The sequence below is a fragment of the Podarcis tiliguerta genome (assembly GCF_965153285.1).
Source record: "Podarcis tiliguerta genome assembly, chromosome: 6".
In the NCBI taxonomy this organism is placed as follows: Eukaryota; Metazoa; Chordata; class Lepidosauria; order Squamata; family Lacertidae; genus Podarcis; species Podarcis tiliguerta.
In genome coordinates, this window is record NC_139539.1 from 81,623,027 (window position 1) to 81,646,090 (window position 23,064).

Here is a 23,064-nt window from a genome sequence, read left to right on the forward strand (position 1 = left end):
GCCAGTGTCACGCTCACCAGCCAGCCTATACGGCTGGGTGGGGGCATGGCTTAGCTGTATTTGAACGACCGTGGGCACACAGACTCTCTCTTCTTGTTCCTGGCTTCCTCGAATCACCCACCCTCCCTCCCTTAGGTTTTCTCCTTCATTTCTTGACCTTGCTATGGACTTCAGTTGCCCGCCTTGGTTGTCCAGGGGGCCTGGTAGGATTTTTTTCCCACTTGGCAGATTGGCACCAACCACTTGGATTTTCGCCTACCTCGTAGCAAATTGTCACAACTTTGTAAGGTTTGGCGGTTAGGCATTGGAAAACGCATTGTGTGTCGGAGGGGAGGTTGTGGCCATCACCTCCCCTCCCCTTGAAGGGTATTCTGTTAAAGGAATTTGGTGGTCGTGGTTCCTGTCTGATGCCCTGGTGGTGGCTAGGGCCATGGCTCAACCCCCAGTAGTGACTCTAGGGGAAAGCTTCCAGTTGATTTGCATCAACAAGCTCCCCCTACTGGTTGTTAACCCTTGTGTGACTCCCAGAAGAGCGGGCAGGCGTCCGATCCATTGCCTAAGCTAATACCACTGTAACCAATAATGTTGTGCCCTTCTTAGCCCATTAACCTAAGTGCTTGTGTCCATGTGTATTATTATATCTCCAAGCAGGGGCAGGGCCTTGACTCACAACCTAGACAACAGAGGTTAGGCTGTTCCTGCCCAGGTAGGGGTGTAGCTGGGCCATCAGTCAAAGCTGATGGAAGGCACTCTACACCATCAAGGTCACTGGATCCTCAAGCAACATCAGAATTACTCCCAGGCTATATGCCTGCTCCTTCGGAGGAAGCATAACATCACCCAGAGCAGGCCACCTCCTAGGGAACCACCCACTAACAGTTTCTCAGTCTTATATGGATTAAGCTTCACTTTCTGGGGTCTCATTCAGTCCATTACCAAAGCCAATCGCAGGTCTTACACAATTGTATACAAACTTTAGGTGGGAGTTCCATGGAACTTGGTGGGGCTTATTACCGAATAGATATGTGTATAGGATTGTGTTGAACACTACTCAGAAGTAAGCCCTAATGAGTTCAACGGGATTTCTTTCCTGTTAAGTGTGTATAGGATTGCAACCAAAAGCAACCATATAGGAGTCTTTCTCTTGTATTTGGATTCATCCAAGTTGGGTGGGTGCAATTTGGACAAAACCCAAAATGGAGACAAGTAAAGGTAAAGGATCCCTGGATGGTTATGTCCAGTCAAAGGGGACTATGGGGTTGTGGAACTCGTCTTGCTTTCAGGCCGAGGGAGCCAGCGTTTGACCACAGACAGCTTTCCAGGTTGTGTGGCCAGCATAACTAAACTGCGACAGAAACCAGAGTGCATGGAAACACCATTTACCTTTCCGCCACAGCAGTACCTAATTATCTACTTGCACTGGTGTGCTTTTGAATTGCTAGGTTGGCAGGAGCTGGGACAGAGCAACGGGAGCTCACCCTGTCACAGGGATTCGAACTGTCAACCTTCTGATCGGCAAGCCAAAGAGGCTCAGTGGTTTAGAGCAAAGCGCCACCCGCGTCCCACAAGTAGACAAGTAGGGTGGCCATTACCATAAGCATGCTAGTGCCCTTCACAGTGACATTTTGAGATGGGACAGGCAGCCCCAGCTCTACTGCTGTTGCTGCCATACTGAAGCTGTCTTCAGGATAGGCAGTGTTTAAAAGTTAAAAGGAAAAGAAATTAGCTGTCCTCCCTGCTGCTGTGGTATGAAATGTTTGGATGTCAAACTGTGGTCCCTAAAACAGCATGAGGAAAAATGCCTCCATTGGTTACCTGCAAATGGAGTGGCAAAATGGGGCTGCTATCTGTCAATGATTTACACTAGAGATTAAAACAAGCATGCCACATGCTTAATTTCTCCATTCATGGCCGTGACTAGATCTTTGTAATAAGTAAAACATAAAAAGTTGCAATATATATATATATATATATATATATATATATATATACTCCTAAATTTCAGATACGGTAGAAGGCTGCCATCTAGTGATTATATGCTACACACAAGCATGAACTAGCAGGAGATAGCAAATAATTCCTATTGCAAGCTATAACTAAACTGGAAAATATATTTCAGTTAAGTGTGTCTAATTTTTCTTGGCTATACCAGTATCTTTTCTGGATCTTGAAAACAAGCTTTAATTTAGATTTCATCTGATTCTCCTGAATTTTCCTCTCATGGTTAGTGATTTAGAAACTTGTGTTCCTTTGAGAAGAAACAGGGCCTTGTTTGTTTGTTTGTTTGTTTGTTTAAGAAAGGGCAACCCAGCTGTAGATTACTGCAAATTGACAGCTTGGAGGCATTTGTTCCTTGAGCACAGAAAAATAGTGATGAAGTAATTATGGATCCAATAATGGCAATATTGGCAAGCAATTTCATCATGGTTAATCTTCAGGGTAGAGATGACAGCAGGACTATAAGAAAAAATGGTGCCTGAAGGAGGGTATTTTTAGTTTTTTTAAATCCACTGCCATCCAGTCTATTAATCTACCATTAAAATAGATGGTGTAAGGTAGCAAACTACGAGCAGATTCACATGCAGAAAATGTGAATGAATCATAAAAGTAGAGAAAATTCACTCAGTGGAAGAGCTAATGACTTTTCATGCAGAAGTTCCAAGTTTCATTCCCAGTGCCTCCAGCTAAAGAGAATCGTTTAAGCCAGAATGGGTAGACAGCACTGGGCTCAGTGGGCCAATGGTTTCAACTCAGTACCGGGTAGCTTCAAGTGGAAGAGAAGTCATCCTGAAACTACAGAATTAAGCTCCAAGAAAGTATGGCTAGAAACAGAAAGGGCCATGACAGAACAAACAAGAGAAAGTGAATGCAGATTATATGTACTACTAAACAGTAGTGTACTGGTCTGTATAAAATGGCATAAAAGCTTTCTGACACCGCTCCCATGTGTATACCTAATCTTTGAAATGTCAAGAGGGACTCTTCCCATTGGTCTCACCCCTGAGGTCTGCATGCTGAGTGAAACTTTGGTAATGGAAGCCTATGAGCTTATAGTTGTGCATGCATAGGTTTTCTACCCTACTAGCAATCTCTTAGTTTACACACGGAAGCAGAGAGCTACTGCTCAAGAGCTACTCCTTAAACCAACACAACCTTCTTCTATAACTTCTAGCTTCTTCTTTTTTAAAAAGAAGAGGGAACCAGGAAGGACTGACACTAGCTATGAACGTTGGGGTAGGTAGGAGAAGAATTTCATTTCATTGCAACAGAACTACTCACCAAGGAATAGTTCAAAACAACACCCACGTGGCAAAACCAGCAATGGTCATCTGTACTTCTGCAGTTTATTCATCCAAGATTAAAGGTAAAGGTAAAGGGACCCCTGACCATTAGGTCCAGTCGTGACAGACTCTGGGGTTGCGGCACTCATCCCGCTTTATTGGCTGAGGGAGCCGGCGTACAGCTTCCGGGTCATGTGGCCAACATGACTAAGCCGCTTCTGGCGAACCAGAGCAGTGCACGGAAACGCTGTTTGCCTCCCCGCCAGAGCTGTACCTATTTATCTACTTGCACTTTGACGTGCTTTTGGACTGCTAGGTTGGCAGGAGCAGAGACCAAGCAATGGGAGCTCACCCTGTCGTGGGGATTCGAACCGCCGACCTTCTGATCGGCAAGTCCTAGGCTCTGTGGTTTAACCCACAGTGCCACCCACGTCCCATCATCAAAGATTACCAAGTGGTTAATTACACACGGTAGTAAATACATCACTTGCTAACGTATTCTAGCAGCTGCCACACAAAGTGTAGCAAGCAGTTGTGTCTTAGTAGTATGCATTTAGCGGAGAAGAAGTATCTATGATGAGCAAGATGAAAGTGCAGGCCTCATTCGTACCTCTTGATGCCAAATGTTAGCTGCGGGGATGCAACCTCAAACCTATACTTGACTCACCCACCACAAAAAAAAAACAGATTTTAACTGAACCTTCTGGGACCCATTGGTGAAAGACCTGGAGCAGATATAACATGCCATGAAGTTTCAGGCTTAATCAACCCTGGTGATCAATGGGGTGACAGATGTCGCAGCCAGATTGCCCTCACATCAGGCTTAATCATACTATATGTGCCAACCAGGAGTGTCAACTTGAATAAAATATTGTGGGGGCCCAAGTCAGCCTCGCCCTGCCCTGCCTAATCGATCACATGGGGTTTGGTTTGGTTTTAACAAATAGGTTGTTCTTAAATTTTATAAAGTCATGCTCACACCATACATTTAAACAAAGCCATATCTAGGGGGTGGGGAGTCAGTTGTTGTTTTTTTTGGGGGGGGGGTTGCCCTGGGTGCATTCCACTTAGCAATCTTCACCATAACAAGAATATACCATATGCAACAGAGGTACATCAGTACTGCCACTTACCTAAAGAGGGTTTGTACATTTACAATAGTTTTAGCATCTGCCATATAGTCCTCTTCAGCACTCATGGTGCTTTCCTTATCCACCACGACCACGTTTGCAGCAAAGGTCACACCACACCTTAGCAAATCATCTAGGCTTTTGAAAACATGGCAAAATGTTAGGCAATGTTAAAAACATATGGCTCGTCATAAAATTAGCCACATATTGTAAGCAACCTTTACAATATTTAGGAATTTGGAACCCTGGAGGTCAATTTACAACCTGTGGTGAGCTGATTGCCCTGCAAGTCATTGAACTCAACCTTTGTTGCACCATAGCATGCAAAAAACAAAAACAAAAAAAACCCCTAACATTTACTGTGGTGGTGGCTCCTTATATGCAATAGGGAAGCAGAAAGCCAATATACAACATTTATATCAACTGGTTTTCAGATGGTTGTCATGGGTCCAATGGTCATGTGGCATGACTCAGCCCCTCAGAAGATCAATGCACAGATAAATCTGGTTCTGTTTTAACTTTGATGAACTAATCAAGAGCCAGCCACAGGAATGCCCATTCGTTTCCTGCAGCCCCAGCCTTGCAAGAGAAATCCCACCCACTCACACTTTTAATAATGGTTCACTTTGATAGCAGCTGCTTCAGTGAAATTGACTCAAGACCTATTTGAGTGTGCCTGATTGCATGGAAATCTTACACACAAGTGAGCACAGGAAGCTCTGCCCCTTGTGTTGATAGCTCTGTTGCCTTCCACACTTTGGAGGGTGGTCTACAATGGGGGGCTCCTCTCCTCCTGGAGGCTCCCATCATGATTTATAACCCCAATATTTCAGGGTTTGAAGTTGTGCTTTCATTATCATCTTTCTGCTTTGTTTTGCTACTGCTGCCCCCTGAAGTGAGAGGAGAGATTGTGGACCATGCCTGGAAGACACTGGACCAACCCACCCCTGATTTGCAACAGCTGGCCTTGACGCCAGACATCTGGGTGGGTTGGGGAGTTTAAAGGTGGAGGGGATGTTATGAAAATGAATGTTATATTATATAAAATATAAATGTATTGTCTTATTGCTCCCACTTTCCCCCCCCCCCATGGTAATATATATTGCACTTCTTCTTCTTCTTCTTCCTACTCTTCCATTGGAGACTTTTGCATGAAAAGTGACCAATAAGCTTAATATATGAAATGAAATGAGTAGAAAACCTTGAGTAGAGGAGGCTCTGCACCCTTTAGACTTCACCCTCTAACTTGTGGGTGACAATTGTGATTTGCTTAATGTGCTTGTGTATGTGAAGAGCACAAATAAAGCTTGCTTTAAACCAGTATCTGAAACCCACATTAAAACCCAGTTTCAGATTTCAACAGCCAATGTCACTGCCAATATACTGCTTAAAGAAAGAGCAATGTTTGCTTCATGGAGTGGGAAAGAAACAATCTTTCTGAGTCTGGAATCCAACTTATTAAACTGTGGTTAATTAGGCATTGCATATGTACTGACCCACAGCATGATTAATTTCCCTTGGCTGATTACTATCTTTTGGGACACTATTTCTAACTAAAAAAGTAAAGGTCAATTTTTTAAAAAATGAATAAACCAGACATACCATATTGGATAGTTGGTAGGAAGTAATTACACACCATGCTAAGAAGGATGGCAGGCACAAGCCTTCCGTTTTTAAAAAAATGTTGGTAAAACTATTGCTTGAGTTGCATTAAGATGGCATTTCAAATAATCATATTTCATTTCCAAAGGCTTCTCATGAAACTGCATTCTTCCGGAAGCACAGCATGATGACATTATTCCCTGCAATAGTTTCCCAGTGTGTGAAAGCATTTAATTTGCTTCTAAGATGTGAGACAAAGTTTGGCAGTGCCTGACATTACGCAAGCCCTCACTGTCTCCTCCTTGCCTTCTTCAATCCACCAAGAAGATTGTTCGATGGATGGATTGCTTTGCACAAATTAAGTTCATTAATTGGACGCCCCGTAAGTTTTGGGTGAACACGTAAAGCAGGCACCCCCAAACTCGGCCCTCCAGATGTTTGGGGACTACAATTCCCATCATCCCTAACTAACAGGACCAGTGGTCAGGGATGATGGGAGTTGTAGTCCCCAAACATCTGGAGGGCTGAGTTTGGGGGTGTCTGACGTAAAGTGTGAACATAACAAATACATTTGCAGGCATTTATCGTACATGAAGGCTTGTCACAGAGACAGCAAGACAGAGGCTGTCTGTTGAATGTTGTTGTTTAGTCGTTTAGTCGTGTCCTACTCTTCGTGACCCCATGGACCAGAGCACGCCAGGCACTTCTGTCTTCCACTGCCTCACACAGTTTGGTCAGACTCATGTTTGTAGCTTCGAAGACACTATCCAACCATCTCGTCCTCTGTCGTCCCCTTCTCCTTGTGCCCTCCATCTTTCCCAACATCCGGGTCTTTTCCAGGGAGTCTTCTCTTCTCATGAGGTGGCCAAAGTATTGGAGCCTCAGCTTCACGATCTGCCCTTCCAGGGAGCACTCAGGGCTGATTTCCTTCAGAATGGATAGGTTTGATCTTCTTGCAGTCCATGGGACTCTCAAGAGTCTCCTCCAGCACCATAATTCAAAAGCATCAATTCTTCGGCGATCAGCCTTCTTTATGGTCCAGCTCTCACTTCCATACATCACTACTGGGAAAACCATAGCTTTTACTATACGGACCTTTGTTGGCAAGGTGATGTCTCTACTTTTTAAGATGCTGTTGAATGTACACTAAGGTTAAAACAAACTGGGTTTGTTTCCATATGGTGTGGGAAACTGCATTCAGACAGTTGACATCTGCAGCTTTCCACGACTGGCAGCCATGCCACAGTAGCAATAATTAAGAAAGCAGCAGGAGAAGAGAAGAAGAGTTTGAATTTGATATCCTGCTTTATCACTACCCTAAGGAGTCTCAAAGATGCCAACAATCTCCTTTCCCTTCCTCCCCCACAACAAACACTCTGTGAGGTGAGTGAGGCTAAGAGACTTCAGAGAAGTGTGACCACCCAAGGTCACCCAGCAGCTGCATGTGGAGGAGCGGGGAAGCGAACCCGGTTCACCAGATTACGAGTCCACCGCTCTTAACCACTACATTACACTGGCTCTAGCACTGCAAACCGTTGTTCTCTGTCCAAATTACAAGAAGGTCCATTGAAAGCATCCCCCACACCACTCTATGGGGGAATGTAACAGATATGGATGTTGCTTTGGAAACACAAAGAAACACTTTTGATGCTGATGCAAGCATGCAAAAACAGAAAGAGAGCCCTGTGGATGGGGCATACTAAATTAATATTGAGGTGAACATGATGGTCTAAGAATCAGCTCCCAAAGACACTAAGGTGCCTGAATGCTTTTTCCAAGGTGTGTGGGTGTGGGTGTGGGTGTGTAGCAGCTAAACAAAACTGCCGTTTAGTTCAGAATTTTGCACAAGAGAGAACTCCCCCTTTCACTTCAGGTCATTTGTCTTATCAAAACCACCCACTCTGAGAAGCTCCCCACCTCTTTTACTGTGGGTGGAGGAAACTTCTAATCCAGATTCTAGCTAGAGACAAGAAATTAAGTTCAGTAGCTGCCTAAATGGAATTTCCGAAAATAAAACGCCAAGCATACGCTGCTGTCTTTCAAAAGTCACACTCCTGTGAATTTTGTATCTGAATTTTGTAATGGAGTTATCAAACCAGAAAATATATATATTTAGGGGAATTGTGCAGAAAAATGCACATCTTAGCAAGCAAAAGAATAATGTACAGCAATGCATTATAGCAAGGGGAGATGCTTTCAAAAACATGTATGCAGGGCAAAATTACATTAAACTGCGTCCCTGAGGAAAAAGCTGTGTAACAAACAGATGCAGGTACATGGCAAACAGAATCTAAGATTCAGAAATGTAAGGTAATGAAAATTGACAAATTTGTGCATTACTAATTGCAGTGGATTTAGCTCCTCTGGGTGAAACAAAACAAAACAAGAAAGCAAAAAGCAACCCACACTCCAGGAAAGCACATTTACATCATTTGTAGCTTGAGTGTCTAATACTGCAATATTTACAGGCAAGTTCACATATTCAATTCCCCCTGTCACATACAACATGTAGGTTGTCTTGTATAGTCAGGGAATTGAGAATGCAAAGGCTAGAAAATGAACTCTTCACTAAATAAATTAGACATTCCTGTCGACTTGGAAGAACAATCATTATGTGCTTGAACACAGATTCAAACGATTGACATTCTGTCCATGGTAAATTCAAATTGACTGTGATTTCAGCATTGTGAATGGACGTTGTAGGTATTCTTCACCGTACGTTCAGATGACAGCTCGTCAAGTTACAGAAAATGTTTCAAAAGTGGGTGAAACTAGGGCATGGAGCATTGTGATCCATTAGCACGATGCTCCTAACTCACGAGGGACAATGGTGAGGCTCGACAATGAATGAACTGAGAATGCCTACTTAGAATGAGTCCCAGAATCCTCTGGAATCTTCAGGGATTCTTCATCAAAGGAATGGGTGCATAAATATACTAAGGGCTAGAAGGTTCTGAAAACACTGGTGTTCCCCATGTGTGTGTATTTCCAGTCAGGATATAGGCTTACTGGGGCAGCTATCAGGAGTTGAGACTACTTTGATTTCAAGTGTATTAGACCACAGTGCAAACATAATGATCTGCTACATAAATTATTAACAGATGAAATTAGACATGCAGTCTTAATATCATTTGAACAGATAAGCATTAAGATGCCAAATTACCACAATTTCCTCCCAACTCATTATAATTTTATAGCATTCTTTTGTATTTTTGCCAGGCTATTAACTTTTAATAACTGGAAATGAGAAATAACAGGAGAGAAGGTGGTCTAGACGGGATTCATTGATAAGTTATGCCGCAGTGGCGAAGAACCTTTGTACTTCTCACAAAAGGGTCTTTTGATTAATGTTGCTTTACTAAATTCAGATATAACTTGCAGCTTTAAAACCCGGCAGAAGATGCCATAACTACTACATACAACCTGTTTTCTTCAGTGTATTTTAAGTTTTCCAATTAACTAAGGATCCACATTGTGCCAGAAGGAAGAGAAGTTTAATGTATCAGCAGGTTTTGCTCAAATAAACAGCTCCGCTAAGTTGTGCTAAATTAGCTGAACTTAGATCACACAAAAACAATGAGGCAAGTATTGGGAACTGTGTTCAAGTTACTTGATCTGGACCTAACTCAAGATGATCAGGAAACACTGATATTTAAACAAAAATATTCAATATATATGGCAGCCTACAAAAATACTGGGTTGTATCCCAGTATCCCTGCACACTGTGTGTGCAAAGTTCTGCTAATGCAATGGGAATTCCCTGCTTTTCCTCTCACCCCTCAAAAAACACATTTTCTCCATAGGGTGTAGATTTTATGGGTGGGGAGGCAGCTTCAGAGGAGAGGATGGGAAAGTTTGATTGGGAAAGCAGAGTGGAGAAGAAACCGGGAGATGTTGAAAATTCATTTAAAAATAGCTTATTTCCAACATATCAAACCAAATTGCTCAGATTACGATTTTTTATATGGCAGCAACAAACAGCTGCTGAATTATACACCAATCTTAAGTGTGCTTCTTGTTTTTTTAAAAAATATATTAGCCATTGCTGCCAATAACAACTAAGACAGAGCTCTGCAAAAATTCCAAAGGCTGTTTTCATGTATCCAGGGGAATTTGCATCTTCTGTACTGATCCACAGGGAAGAGTTTGGGGAAACTTCCAACTTGGAACTAAAGGATAGCCTGCAGCTGTCATGTAACATTTCCCTCTGGGGAATTTCAATGGCAACACTTTTTAAATTCAAACTTCCCACAGTGCTTCAAAGTACTGGCACACGAGGGGTTCTACAAAGCATTTTGGGGAATGTAAATAGCAGCCGCAAACTGCCCCTCTGCTTATGGGCATGCCTTTGTTGTTCATCACCATGTAAGCCTGGAATAGGAGCCCACAGCAATGTAAGAGGGGATCACAAGCCCTGCTTGTAAGTTGATGAACAGATAAGATGGCAAGGGGGCATTTGATAGCACACCAAAAAGCCCTTGACAAGCAGAAGTAAAAGAATCTAATCCCAGTTCCAAACAAAAACTGGCTTGGACAAAAATGTAAGGTAAACTTGCGAATGTACCTTTTATCATATGTGGTGGTTGTTTAAGGTAGTAAAAGCTTTCTGGGAGGTGATATATAATGAAATGGAAAAAAAATGTTTAAAATAACTTTTGTTTAAAAACCAGAAACCTTTCTATTAGGAATTATAGGTAGCAATATTCCAAAGGACCAGAAAAGACTCTCTATGTATGTGACAACAGCTGCTTGAATGCTGTTAGCCCAGAGATGGAAAGAAGAAAGAGTCGCTATCAGAGAAGATTGGCAAACCAAGTTTATGGACTATACTGAAATGGGAAAGCTGACTGGAAAGCTCAGGAACCAAGAGGACAAAAACTTTACAAAACAATGGGAAAAAATTAATAGACGACTGCAAGCAGATGAAAACATTAGCAGGATTTTAATCTCACTTGTAATGTAACAAATACTATGGAAACTATGGTTGGATATAAAATATAGATTATGGAATAATATGCAGTTCTAAATGTCGACAATGGGACCCATGGAGGGGATGGGGGAAGTCTCGAGATTCAGAGTAATCTCTGTATATGGATATACATTTGGATTGTATTTGTAAAATAAAACGAAAACGATTTTTTTAATTAAAAAATGCAAGGTCAGTTTGTAAAGACTGTCTAGCTCCCTTTTTGTGGCATAAGTGCAAATGGAAACAAGTCTTTTCACTGGATGTACCCAGTTCTAAAACAAGGACAAGTTTTAAACAAGAAGTCACAGCAGCACATAGTGCAAGGTACTGTAATTATTAGACTAGCCACAAAGTGTGTGCGTGTGTGTGTGTGTGTGTGTGTGTGTTGGAGAGAAATAAACTCGGAAACAGTGTAGCTCTAGCTCTCCAAGTCCCATATCACACTGCATTCTTGCCAAATGTCTAAACCACTCCTGTGAATCAGCCTAAATCCTTCATGTCATAGTGGAGTGACCTTGAATTCCCCGCGACCTTTTTGAGTCTCTGGAGAGCAAGACAGTATTGTGGGTGCCCCAGTGACTTGAAAGTGAGTCCTGGTTACTTAGACTTGCAGAAATATTGTCCCCAACAATAGAGCCCCTTCCAAAGCAAACTGGAATCTGGGTCTCAGAAACAGGATTATTATTTTTTAAAGGGTAAAATAGTAACTCAATGGTTCAGAAGGGTGAAGGATAAACACGCATGCAAATATGCTACCATTTGAACTATGACACCACACAGGGACACATGCAATTACACAGCACGGCACAGCACAGCACACTACAATATTGAGTGTTCCAAGGACTTTTTTTTACCTACTTGTCAATAGAGCCCACCATGTAGTAAACCATTGGAAACCAACAGATTGCATCCAGAAAATGCATATCTGGCCTAAGCAGCAGATGGGTCACAAAGCGAAACATATTGTCACAAAGAGTCATGAACTAAAATGCTAACAAATGCAAATGCAATTTGGAAATACTATGATAACTCAAAGAATACTTTTTTATTATTCATTCAAAAGGTTTATCTCATTATAACCCCAGGTAACAGGGGTTTTTACTTAGGGAAAACTATCAAATAAATATGATTACAATGGTGCCCCGCAAGACGAATGCCTCGCAAGACGGAAAACCCGCAAGACGAAAGGGTTTTCCGTTTGCAGAGGCGCTTCGCAAGACGAATTTCCCTATGGGCTTGCTTCGCAAGACGAAAATTGACGAAAATTTTCGGGGGGGGGGTTTCCGCTCCAAAACTCCTTTTTCTGAATTGCTAAGCTGCTAAAAGCATTTTAGCAGCAAAACCGCTAATCCCCTAAGCCTTAAAAAGCCGTTTTTAGCCCTTAAAATGTCAATAGCGCTAATAGCGCTACTCCGTCGATGGGATTGCTTCGCAAGACGAAAAAACCGCAAGACGAAAAGACTCACGGAATGGATTCTTTTCGTCTTGCGAGGCACCACTGTATATACATATCAGTACTTCTAGTAAAAGTGTCGAAATCAGATGCCTTACAGGGCAGAATAAACCCTATGCTTAACGACACTGTATTGATAAAGACAGATACCTTTCCCACACACCCTGTAGGAATTACTTTCCTGCAACGTGGCCCCAAATAGGGGCTGCATATGGGTGGCACAACAGTGTGCATAGGGCAGATCATATAGGCCTTTTTCAGCCTATCAGTACCTTGCCAGATGCTGCTGCAGCAGATTAGTAATATCATAATCATAATAATAATAATTTATTATTTATACCCCACCCATCTGGCTAGGTTTCCCTAGTCACCCAGCTATCATCTCATATAAAATGTCCAAATTTTTGTGCACAATTTCATCCTCATGAATCCTGTTGAAATCAATAGGATTTAAGTCTATCTAACTCAGTGTTGGATTACTGCAGAGTCACCGAGCTAGAGGATCACTAACGCTTTGTGTAAGCAAAACTTTTCATACATGCATTTTCAGGAGGCATGTGAAATGGCATAGTTTTCGATGCTTGCTGCTGAATTGTTTTGGTTTTATGTTTTAACTGTGTTCCTATGGGGAAGAAGGACGGTGTATAAATATGATATAAATAAATAGATATGTGAACCGTATTTTGTCAATATTCCCGTTTTGTTGCTGTTGTCAGTATACTGTGAAACGGCAACACAGGGAGAGGGAAGTGTGCTACAGAATACTGGGGGGAAACAATACTTTAAAAATGTTATATTTAAAATATAAGCCTCACAAAAGGTATGTAGTGCAAGCACTAGAGGGCACTGTGGTTTTAAACTCCAAATTTCAGCGCAGTGTGAAATTTTCAGAGGTGACGTTGAAACAATATCTCATAGACATTTCACACATTATGATTCCCGGAAAGGAAGAGCTAGAAAGAGATCTACTATTGATCATAGGTTCAAGATCTTACATTAGTGAAGGCTGATATTATGAGACTATACGGCATAAGGAAGGGAAGCGTGACAGTTCAGGGTTCTTGCTCTTAACGGGGCTACTTCTTGTGTTCTTGTTTAAAATACTAAAAGCTACCCTTTGCAATAACGTAAAAGTGGCCTGTTCTTATTAGCTAAGCCTTTGTCAGGGCAAATGCATTCCAATTTATGCTACGGTTACCAGGTTTTTTTCCCAATGAATCCAGGGACACTTTTTTTTTAAGCTGAGTAGCAACAGGGAGTCAGTAGTGGGGATGGTGAGGCAAAAGACCCCGGGCCCAAGCAAACATGCATATTGTATACCGGTGCAAAGCCCTTCTTTCGCACTCTGTGAAACATAAATGTGCAGAGTTTTTTTTAAAAACTGGGCAACGGCCGCCTGCCTGTGACTCCCGAGCCTTCCCCGATCTCCTTCCCCCATCCCCCTTTGTTTTGACAAATTGGAGGAGGCTCAGGAGTCACGGGTGGGAGGCTGTTGCCCAGGTTTTTTTAAAAAAAAACACACTCTGCGCATTTATGTTTTACAGGGTGCAAAAGAAGGGCTTTACACCTTGCCTGGCAGAGAAACCACACGTCTTGCACCCCTCCTGGGCAACGCCCGCCCGCCCGTGATTCCCGAACTTTCCCCTATCTGTCAAAACAAAGGGGGAAGGGGGCAGGAGATCTGTACCATTGGACGTCCCTGGTTCCCCCTCGGTAGTGACAATGGCAGCGAGCAGCTCCTGAAGCCAGCCAGAGCCAACTGCGCTACCAGGCTGGCTCAGGGCTGCTGAGGCTGCCACTGCCATGTTTCCCGGTGGCAGATTTGCAAATCTGGGGACTGTCCCCGGGAACTGAGAATGTCTGGTAACCCTAATCTACGCTTCCCTGTGAAGCAACCGTACCTATGCAGAAGTTCAGTGCATGAGGAACAGGTTATCTGGTGGAGGTTGAGTTGAAAGTGGGCTGAAAACTTGAATTTGTGCAAACAAACAAACAAACAAACCCACAAAACTGTGTATGCATGGACCTGTGTGAAGGGTGGCGGTGGACTCTTTCAAGATGAAATGTAGCATTTTGTAATTCCCAGTAATACGAATGGCAAGCTAATATGTACAGATGATCCTTGTACAGCTCATGCGATAGCCATGTTGAAATTTCATTTTGCCATATTTTCAAGGCAGTTGTACCTTAATCTGTCATATCTGAACTTCACCATTGGTGCGTAAAATAAATGCTTGCTGCTGACCATCTTCAAGGTACTGATGCCATAATACTTCCAGTTGAAAACCACCCAGGGATAGTGTAGAACGTAACTGTGCCCTGAATATGAACCCATATCAGTATAATAATAATAATAATAAAAAACAACAGCATTTAAAATCCACTTACGGATTATCTAGTAGTAATACTATTGGATTGAGTTCTTTCTTTGGTCTGTAATAAGCCCTGAGAGGAACGATAAAGTTGTAGAGACCATTCCCAGCAGTCTCTGCAGCCACTATTATGATTTTGTTTTTGAATCCGTAGGCTTTGGCATCTTCGTAGTAATTATGTTGGCATCCCTAAAACCAGAAAGTTAAAACAGGCACCATGGCCTTTGTTTACAGGAGAGACAGCAAGACTTCATCCTCAACATAGTAACTTGATGGTAGCTGAATTTGCTGAATTTAAAGACCTGCCCACTTCATGAAATATTGTTGCATGCACACAGAGCACCTATAAAAAGGTGATGTTTTTGGACTACAGCTCCCATCATCCCTGACCACTGGGTCCTGCTAGCTAAGGATGATGGGAGTTGTAGTCCAAAAAACAGCTGGAGACCCATGTTTGGGAAACACTGCGCTAGCCTAATATGTGCAGGGCCGTGGCAACCATGATTCTACATGGCAAGCCATGTACCATGCAAACAAAACTGTGTAACAGGCTTCATTAATGTTGAGTTATCTAGGATACAAATGCAGCCATGTGCACTAAATAAACACACAGGAAACACTTTACACAAAACCATAACTTTACCTTATCTAACCTTAGGCAGCAAAACGGCACTTTTTCATGAAGCAAATGGCAGAAGGTAGGAGAACTTCCTATGTACGGGGAGTAAGGTGGGTAGCCTTTCAGATACCTAAAACAAAGAAATGTGTGGTCTTATTATCACTCTCAGCTACTTATTATCACTCAGCTATGAGCTTCCTCAGGACACATTCCAGTACAGTGGGGACTCCGCTGCCTAGGACCCTCATACCTACGGGACCGCCTCTCCTGGTATGCCCCGCGGAGGACTTTAAGGTCCATAAATAACAACACTTTGGAGGTCCCAAGCCTCAAGAGGTTAGATTGGTTTCAACTAGGGCCAGGGCCTTTTCAGCACTAGCCCTGACATGGTGGAATGATCTGTCACAAGGGATTAGGGCCCTGCGGGATTTGACATCTTTCTGCAGGGCCTGCAAGACGGAGCTGTTCCTCCTGGCTTTCAGATTAGACTCTGACCCCTTATATGGGATTTGGTATATCAATTTCCCCTTGGCTTTTTTGCTGGCCCATGCAGGACCAGAATGGATAGCTGGCTCGGGTGACTATCTGATGTTTCCTCCCTTTATGGTCTTGATTTATGGGCTACTACTATAATGAGGCTTCATTTTAAGCTGTATTTTAAGCCGTATTTTAATTAACTGTTTGTTTGTTGTTGTTGTTTTGTTTTTTTCTATTATGTTTTATTGTAATTTATATTTGGTGTTAGCCACCCTGAGCCCAGCCTTGGCTGGGGAGGGCGGGGTATAAATAAAAATTTATTATTATTTATTATAAATATCTTTCCATGTAATAATAATAATTTATTATTTATACCCCGCCCATCCGGCTGGGTTTCCCCAGTCACTCTGGGCGGCTTCCAGCCAAATATTAAAAACAATACAGCGTCAGACATTAAAAACTTCCCTAAACAGGGCCACCTTCATTGTACATTGTAGCCTCCTTTACCTGAGACATAGAGTTACCATGGAGAATATTCCAGTTTTTATACAATCTCACTAGTGTCCCTATGTAGCAATCTGGAATTTTTAAAAAACTACTGCGTATCTGCAAAATAAGAAAAAACAAAAAACAAAAAGGGCTTTCCTGGATCTCATTGCTGCCTCATTTTTCCTAAGCTGCTTTTCAAAGGGAAAAACTCAGCACTGGATTGTTGATCAAATCTTACTCTGCATATACAACCATCCCTGTTTGCATACCCTGACCTTTTGGCATTGGACTTCCTGGCTGTTAACTTCTGTTGCCCTTTCGGTGCACTCTGTTCCCTTTTCTTTTACTTCAGAAAAACTTGCCTTTGCCAAAAGGGAACTGATTCTGCTGATAACAGTTATTATGCTCACGGGAGAGAACTGGCCCAGTTTCCAGTGGGTGTTGTAAGTTCCACTGCATAAATGCGCATTTGTACCATTGGGGCTGCGAGTTCCCTATCCCCTAATTTTAATTTCTGTTATTATTAGTCATATGCAAGATTAAAAATCAGGATTTTACTGCTTTGTTTGTCTTTTATCGCTAACCATTTTCTTGAATTCTATCCTTCAGCACCAAGTACATATTCTGGGGAAAGCTGGTGCATGCCTCACATGAAAATATTAACATTTTACTTCTAATTATTTCCATCACAGGCATCTAATTTCCTTTCTTCAGCTCCATGCTAAAAAAACACAACTTATTTATGTGAACGGAACATACTCAAGGCCATTCGAAACTTCTTCGTCTGAGGGAGTTGTTTCATCTTCTGACTGGTCACTTAAGAGGTCGCAGGTATGAATTGCTGAGGTGTCAGCAACCTCCAAAACGGGTGCTATGCTGGGCCTCCTGCCTGTTTTTCCTGCCTCTGAAGGAAGGGTTAAGGTAGCCACGCTCGGAGATCTGCAACTTGTATCTTGCAAATCGATAGCCACAGTACCTGGAAGGAAAGGCAGAAAAGAAACAAAACAATCTAGCATTTGAAAAGGGGTGCGTGTGCGTAGCGGGAGGACCAACATATTTTATTTGAACCAGAGGACTAAGAACCAAACTTGATGTGATGTCAGAATTGCATCCCTGGGCATGGAGAGGTCAGCAGAGACCTCAATCCTCTGAGGCTAGAAATCTGCAGAGGGGTAGCTAAAAAGTACTGCACATTTTTAAAAATAAAAACATGGAATGAGGGCTTCAGTTCCCCTCTTCCTCTCACTTCAGATCACTTCCTATTATTCACTTCAAATGGAATTGGCAGAACATTGGACTAAATCTTACAACATCACGTAAGTGTACTAACCTACCAATACTCTATCTGTCTATCTGTCTATCTATCTATCTATCTATCTATCATCTAAATTTGCATATTGCCCAATACCCACAGGTCTCAGGGTGGTTCAGAAGATAAAATCACAAAATAAAAACACAAAATACACAATCAAAACAAAAACAAAAACAACCCAATAACCCCATCCCAACACATTTTTAAAGTAAGGTTACCAGACATCCCTGTTTCCCAGGTATAGTCCCCGGATTTACAAATCAGTCCCCATACAAAATCCATTGAAGTTGAAAAGTGTCCCCGGATTCATTGAAAAAAATCTGGTAACCTTATTCTAAAGGGCATCGGATGCCCATCAGCCAAAGGCCTGGTTAAAGAGGAAGGTTTTTGCCTGGCGCCTAAAGGTGTATGACCTGGGTGGCGCTGTGGCTTAAACAACAGAGCCTAGGACTTGCCGATCAGAAGGTCAGCAGTTCGAATCCCTGCGACGGGGTGAGCTCCTGTTGCTCGGTCCCAGCTCCTGCCAACCTAGCAGTTCGAAAGCACGTCAAAGTGCAAGTAGATAAATAGGTACCGCTCTGGCGGGAAGGTAAACAGTGTTTCTGTGCACTGCTCTGGTTCGCCAGAAGCGGCTTAGTCATGCTGGCTACATGACCCAGAAGCTGTACGCCAGCTCCCTCAGCCAATAAAGCGAGATGAGCGCCGCAACCCCAGAGTCGGTCACGACTGGACCTAATGGTCAGGGGTCCCTTTACCTTTTTTAAAGGTGTATAATGGAGGTGTCAGGCAAACATCCCTGGGGAGAGCTTTCCACAAGCAGGGAGCCACTGGGCCATAGGTGGAAGCTGGCTTGTGAAGCAACAGACCTGAACTGTTTGCAGCAGTTTCTTTGACCCCTTAGTTATGCATTGGCCCATGGAAGATAAGGGACACCCCCCTTTTTTTTAGATGCCCCATCGCAATAGTCTCAGCCAACTGTAATATGAGAGGGCTGTTTTCTCCTCAACAGCATCACCAATCCCTGTGAAGCACTCAACAAAGGCCCACTAAGGTAATTATTCCCTCTGAATTTTGGCAGACTGATAATCATTGCATTGATTACAATTCCAGGAGAGGGACCAGAAAAAGAAAGAGATTTGTATTTAATTCCATATTGCATTGTAAGGGTGAACGAACACTTATCTGGGTGGGTGGGATGAAGAGCCCATCCATTTTAACCCAATCAAGGCTTTAATGAGCATGGGAGAGGCTTGAAATGGGCTGCAATTTGAGCCGAAGGCTTGGTTTACCTGTTCTAACACTCACTCTTTCTGTAGCTATTACTTGAAAAATCAGCTTCTGAAAAATAGAGCTGTTCCCCTCTCAATCAGCGGATGAATTGTAAGATTACCTTAAGTAAGGTTTGAAATAACAACACAGGGCAAGAACACCGAGTGCTTTTACATAAAGTGATGTGCAGGAACTTTGATTTGACTCATCCAATTTATTTGAGGTTATGTCAAAATGCTGTCTCCAATTAACATTTTATGGGGATGTAGAGAATGTACCATCAATGTAATGCTATTTTTTTGTGATATACAAATGACATGAGAAAACTCGGTATACTTGTTTGTATAACATTATTCTTGTTCATAGAACCCAATAAAAATAAACAAATAAATGCAATGCTAAGAATGTGGAGAGGGGGGAGAAATCCCATTGAATCAGTGTCATTTTTCAAATGTCTTTTTTGTTTTCATACTGTGATTTTATCTTGTGAACTGACCTGAGACCTGCAGGTATAGGGCAGTATACAAAATAATAATAATAATAATAATAATAATAATAATAATAATAATTCATCAGTATGCTAGCATAAATATTTTGTTGAATACTGCCCATAGTTTTGTATTTCATACATCACTGGCAGTCCCATACCCAAAACTGCTCAGCAATTCATTTTTTAAAAGGACAGATTTGAAAGCTTTGATCTGCCACCTTGATTCAAATTAATGTCTGATTGTGTCCAAACCTGGTCCTTGATCTTCGAAACCATCATACAAAGTTTGTTTATAATATCTTAAGAGATGCCCAAATACATAGCAAACAAACTGATTCCCAAGACATATAGCAGATTTTATTTCGTTGCTTCTTTTTTATATATTTTAACAAAAACAGCATCACTTTACTTTTGCTTACCCATACTAGCAATTATGCTGTGCACTGGCAACCGAGAAGGACCGTGATAAAACGACCTTGACATGTGATTTCTCCGATGCTGCTCTTGCTTCTTAAAAGCTGAATTTTCTTCTTTTGTGATGTTGATATAAAAGCATATATCTGAAGAGCTCATGATATAGCGAGGCCCTGGGTTGAGCAAAATATTTTTGTTGTCTTCCCTCCTGACACCAATTAGACAGACACCAAACCTTAATTTAAAATTTGTATATATAAAAAAGTGGTTAGGAAAAAAATGGAACCAAGCGCAGGATGTATATAAACATAGACCCAAAAATAAATTTATTTTTGTATCCCCACATTATGTGGACAGCTCAAGCTGGACAAAATGAAAATACATTACTGCCCCCCCCCCCCAAGTTTCCAATATCAGAGGTTGTCCCCCCACTCCATGTTCTCAGACTCTGCTGCTCACAAAGAAATTAGAGTTGAAAGAAGCATTCTCTTGCAGCTAATAGTCCACTCCTTCATGATCTAATGAATCTTACTGGTCCTGTAAATACCCCACCCTCGACTAGGATCTCTTTGTTCTCTATACTATAATATTTGATTGTGTAAACTGCTTTAATTCCAACATAGTAAAACTGCCGCTATCATTGAGAGGGTGCAGTCTAACTTGCGAACCAGAATGTGTCACACGGGGCTTGCACAAAAAAGAAAAGCAATGGAAATGGAACTTAAAATGTCTATTTTGTTTTTAAAGGAACTCAACCGCTTTTGTAACTTGTCCGGCCAAAGTTCTCATGGTGGCCATTGTCCTCATAATTGTTCCATCTCTTTTTCGTTGTTTTTCGACTTAGGCTGCATCCAAACGAGGGTGCTAATGTCTACTTGTGTTGCTGTTTCCATGTGGAAGTTTGTGAGCCTTCATCCACACATGGGCATTTCAATTTTATGCTTCTAAAATCTGTCTAGATTTTAGAAGGGGGGGGGTGTTTGAGGTGTATTCCCACTGTGTACCGCTGTCTCTTCCCCTTGGTTATTACTTTTCTGTCCACAATAAGATCCCAAAATCTGAGGCCCTCTATGGGCATGTAAGCAGGTATTCATTTACTTGTGTACTTCCCTCTTTTATTTTTTGTCTATTTTTGAAATACGAGTTTCCCTGTGTACCACATTTGCACAAAAGAGCAGAAAAAAAGTTTGTGTGTGTGTGTTGCTTCAAAGCTCAGCAAGAATTTTAAGTTGCTCACGTGAAAGACTGCTGCTTTCTTTCCTCCTCCTATCTTTTCCTGTCTCCTGTAACTAAAAGGACCGTTTTTATTGGTACTACAGGTATTTTGTGCAAAAGCAGTTCTGCACAAATACCTGTTTTAAATTAAATATAAAATACTGTGAGCCTGCCTTCAACTGGTGGAAAAGGGTAGGCTGCATAATTTCCTTTGGGCTGATTGAAACAGATTAGATGTAGGGTGTGTGGTGATAGATGGCAGCCAATGAATTGTCACAACATTTGTAAAAACAAAACACAGTGTGCTTCAGTGTGCTCACAGTTAGTTAACATGTGATTTTATATTGGAGTGTCTTCCTTTATTGATTAACCACAGCCCAGCAAAACCTGAATTTAGTAGGGAGAGTGGGGGCTGCTGCTTGAATAAGGACAATTTGTGGACACTGCCCCCCCTCAGAAAACCCCACAGAGACACAAGCAGTTTCAAATCCACATTAAACTCCAGTGTGGGTGAGTCCTAATTTTCTTTCTGTTAAATTGTGAATTTGTTCCATTTTCCATTTTCTTTAAACCAGTTATTGATCCCGTATACATTAATTAAGACCTATCTCAAGGGCTCTAAATCCACTTTTTGTGGGGTGAAAGGGTTTCATATTTTTGTAAGGATACACAGGTGCAATTATGCAAATAAAGCATTAACCCTTAACCAGAACTCTTTCATATTTGTGGAAGGATGTACAGGTGCAATTATGCAAATAAAGCATTAACCCTTAACCAGAACTCTTAGCTCCAGAAAGAGAAGATGTAGAGGTAACACACAAAGTTTTTCTGTTTTTTAAAAAATGGGACAATAAGAAACAAACTTGAACGTGAGAAAGAACAGTGTTCTGGACACATCCTCAAGTACGTATTATTCAGGGCATATAGGACTTGAGAAGTCAAAACTAGCATCTTGGACTGGGATAAATATAGGATGCCCCGAGAGGTATCATCTTATGATACCATTGTTATCACAGCCTCATACTCATCCCTTTCATATACTGACGAAATCACACAAATTGCCATACAGTCAGCATATTTTCAAGCTCTGCCTTGCACAGAATTAGTTCCCCTCAAATTATGTTTGTGATCAAATGCAGCTCCTGCATTATAATGACATCTCAAGGGATATAACAGAAAAATGTTTTAAGCCTATTTCATGTTGCACCAGCTAATTTCTCTGATCAGACTCTTAATCCCACCCCCTGTTCATAAAATGAAAGACGGCTCATATTATGCACCATATTAAAATTGTGCTATTATTGCTGAGCAGAGACCTATTTTCAGGTGCTCTTCTCCCTACAAAGTGTTCTTAAAACCTATTTATAAACAATTGAAAATAGGTAAAGAGAAAATAGCTTTGCCTCTGATGATTTAGAACATTGCCTGCATTTGTGTGTGTGTTTCTGAGCTTTATACAGTAAGACAGAAATGGTTTGTCCTAAAGCAAATCCATCTAAATTCATACGCTCTATGCTGTGTAGCACAGGTGAAAAATATTTTTCAGATCAAGGTCTGTCTGCTCATCTGGGAAACCTTCCTGGGGTCACATGCCAGAGGAGCCAGAGAAAATAGTGGACAAAAAAATATTAAATTCAGCTTTCTACAGAAGGCTTGTTTCTACACACTCACATACACTCTCTCTCAAACATACCTCTCTATCTTCCATCCAGGAAACCCAGAGACATTGTGAAAGTTAAAGGACACATTCCACACAGGCATAAACCCTCAAGGAGGGTGTCATTGTGGGCTGGTGAGGAGTTTGTCCTGGGGAAAATCCCAATGGCCAGACAAAAAGACCCAGGGGAATTGTGTTTCCCCACAAATACCCATTTACCACTTGGCAGACCAGTTGTCTATACCGTTTTTGCCAAACTGTAATGGGAATGCGCCACACTTTTCTGAACATGACCAGAACTCCAAGGAAGCTATT

At 41.8% G+C, this 23,064-nt stretch overlaps 1 protein-coding gene across 8 annotated transcripts in view; it reads right to left on the reverse strand.

Moving 5' to 3' along the window:
* The window catches only part of KCNT2 (potassium sodium-activated channel subfamily T member 2), a 232,982-nt gene that overhangs the window by 26,192 nt on the left and 183,726 nt on the right, over positions 1-23,064 (reverse strand). For 4 of the 8 annotated variants that reach the window (XM_083445284.1, XM_083445281.1, XM_083445282.1 and 1 more), the window contains 6 exons: positions 19,883-20,112; positions 17,152-17,368; positions 15,451-15,556; positions 14,824-14,996; positions 11,841-11,912; positions 4,415-4,549 (listed from right to left, as the gene is read on the reverse strand). In XM_083445284.1, coding sequence (XP_083301410.1) covers positions 4,415-4,549; positions 11,841-11,912; positions 14,824-14,996; positions 15,451-15,556; positions 17,152-17,368; positions 19,883-20,112 — 933 coding nt within the window. The remainder of the gene's footprint in view (positions 1-4,414; positions 4,550-11,840; positions 11,913-14,823; positions 14,997-15,450; positions 15,557-17,151; positions 17,369-19,882; positions 20,113-23,064) is intronic. The other 4 variants (XM_083445287.1, XM_083445285.1, XM_083445286.1 and 1 more) reach the window with 1 other exon arrangement.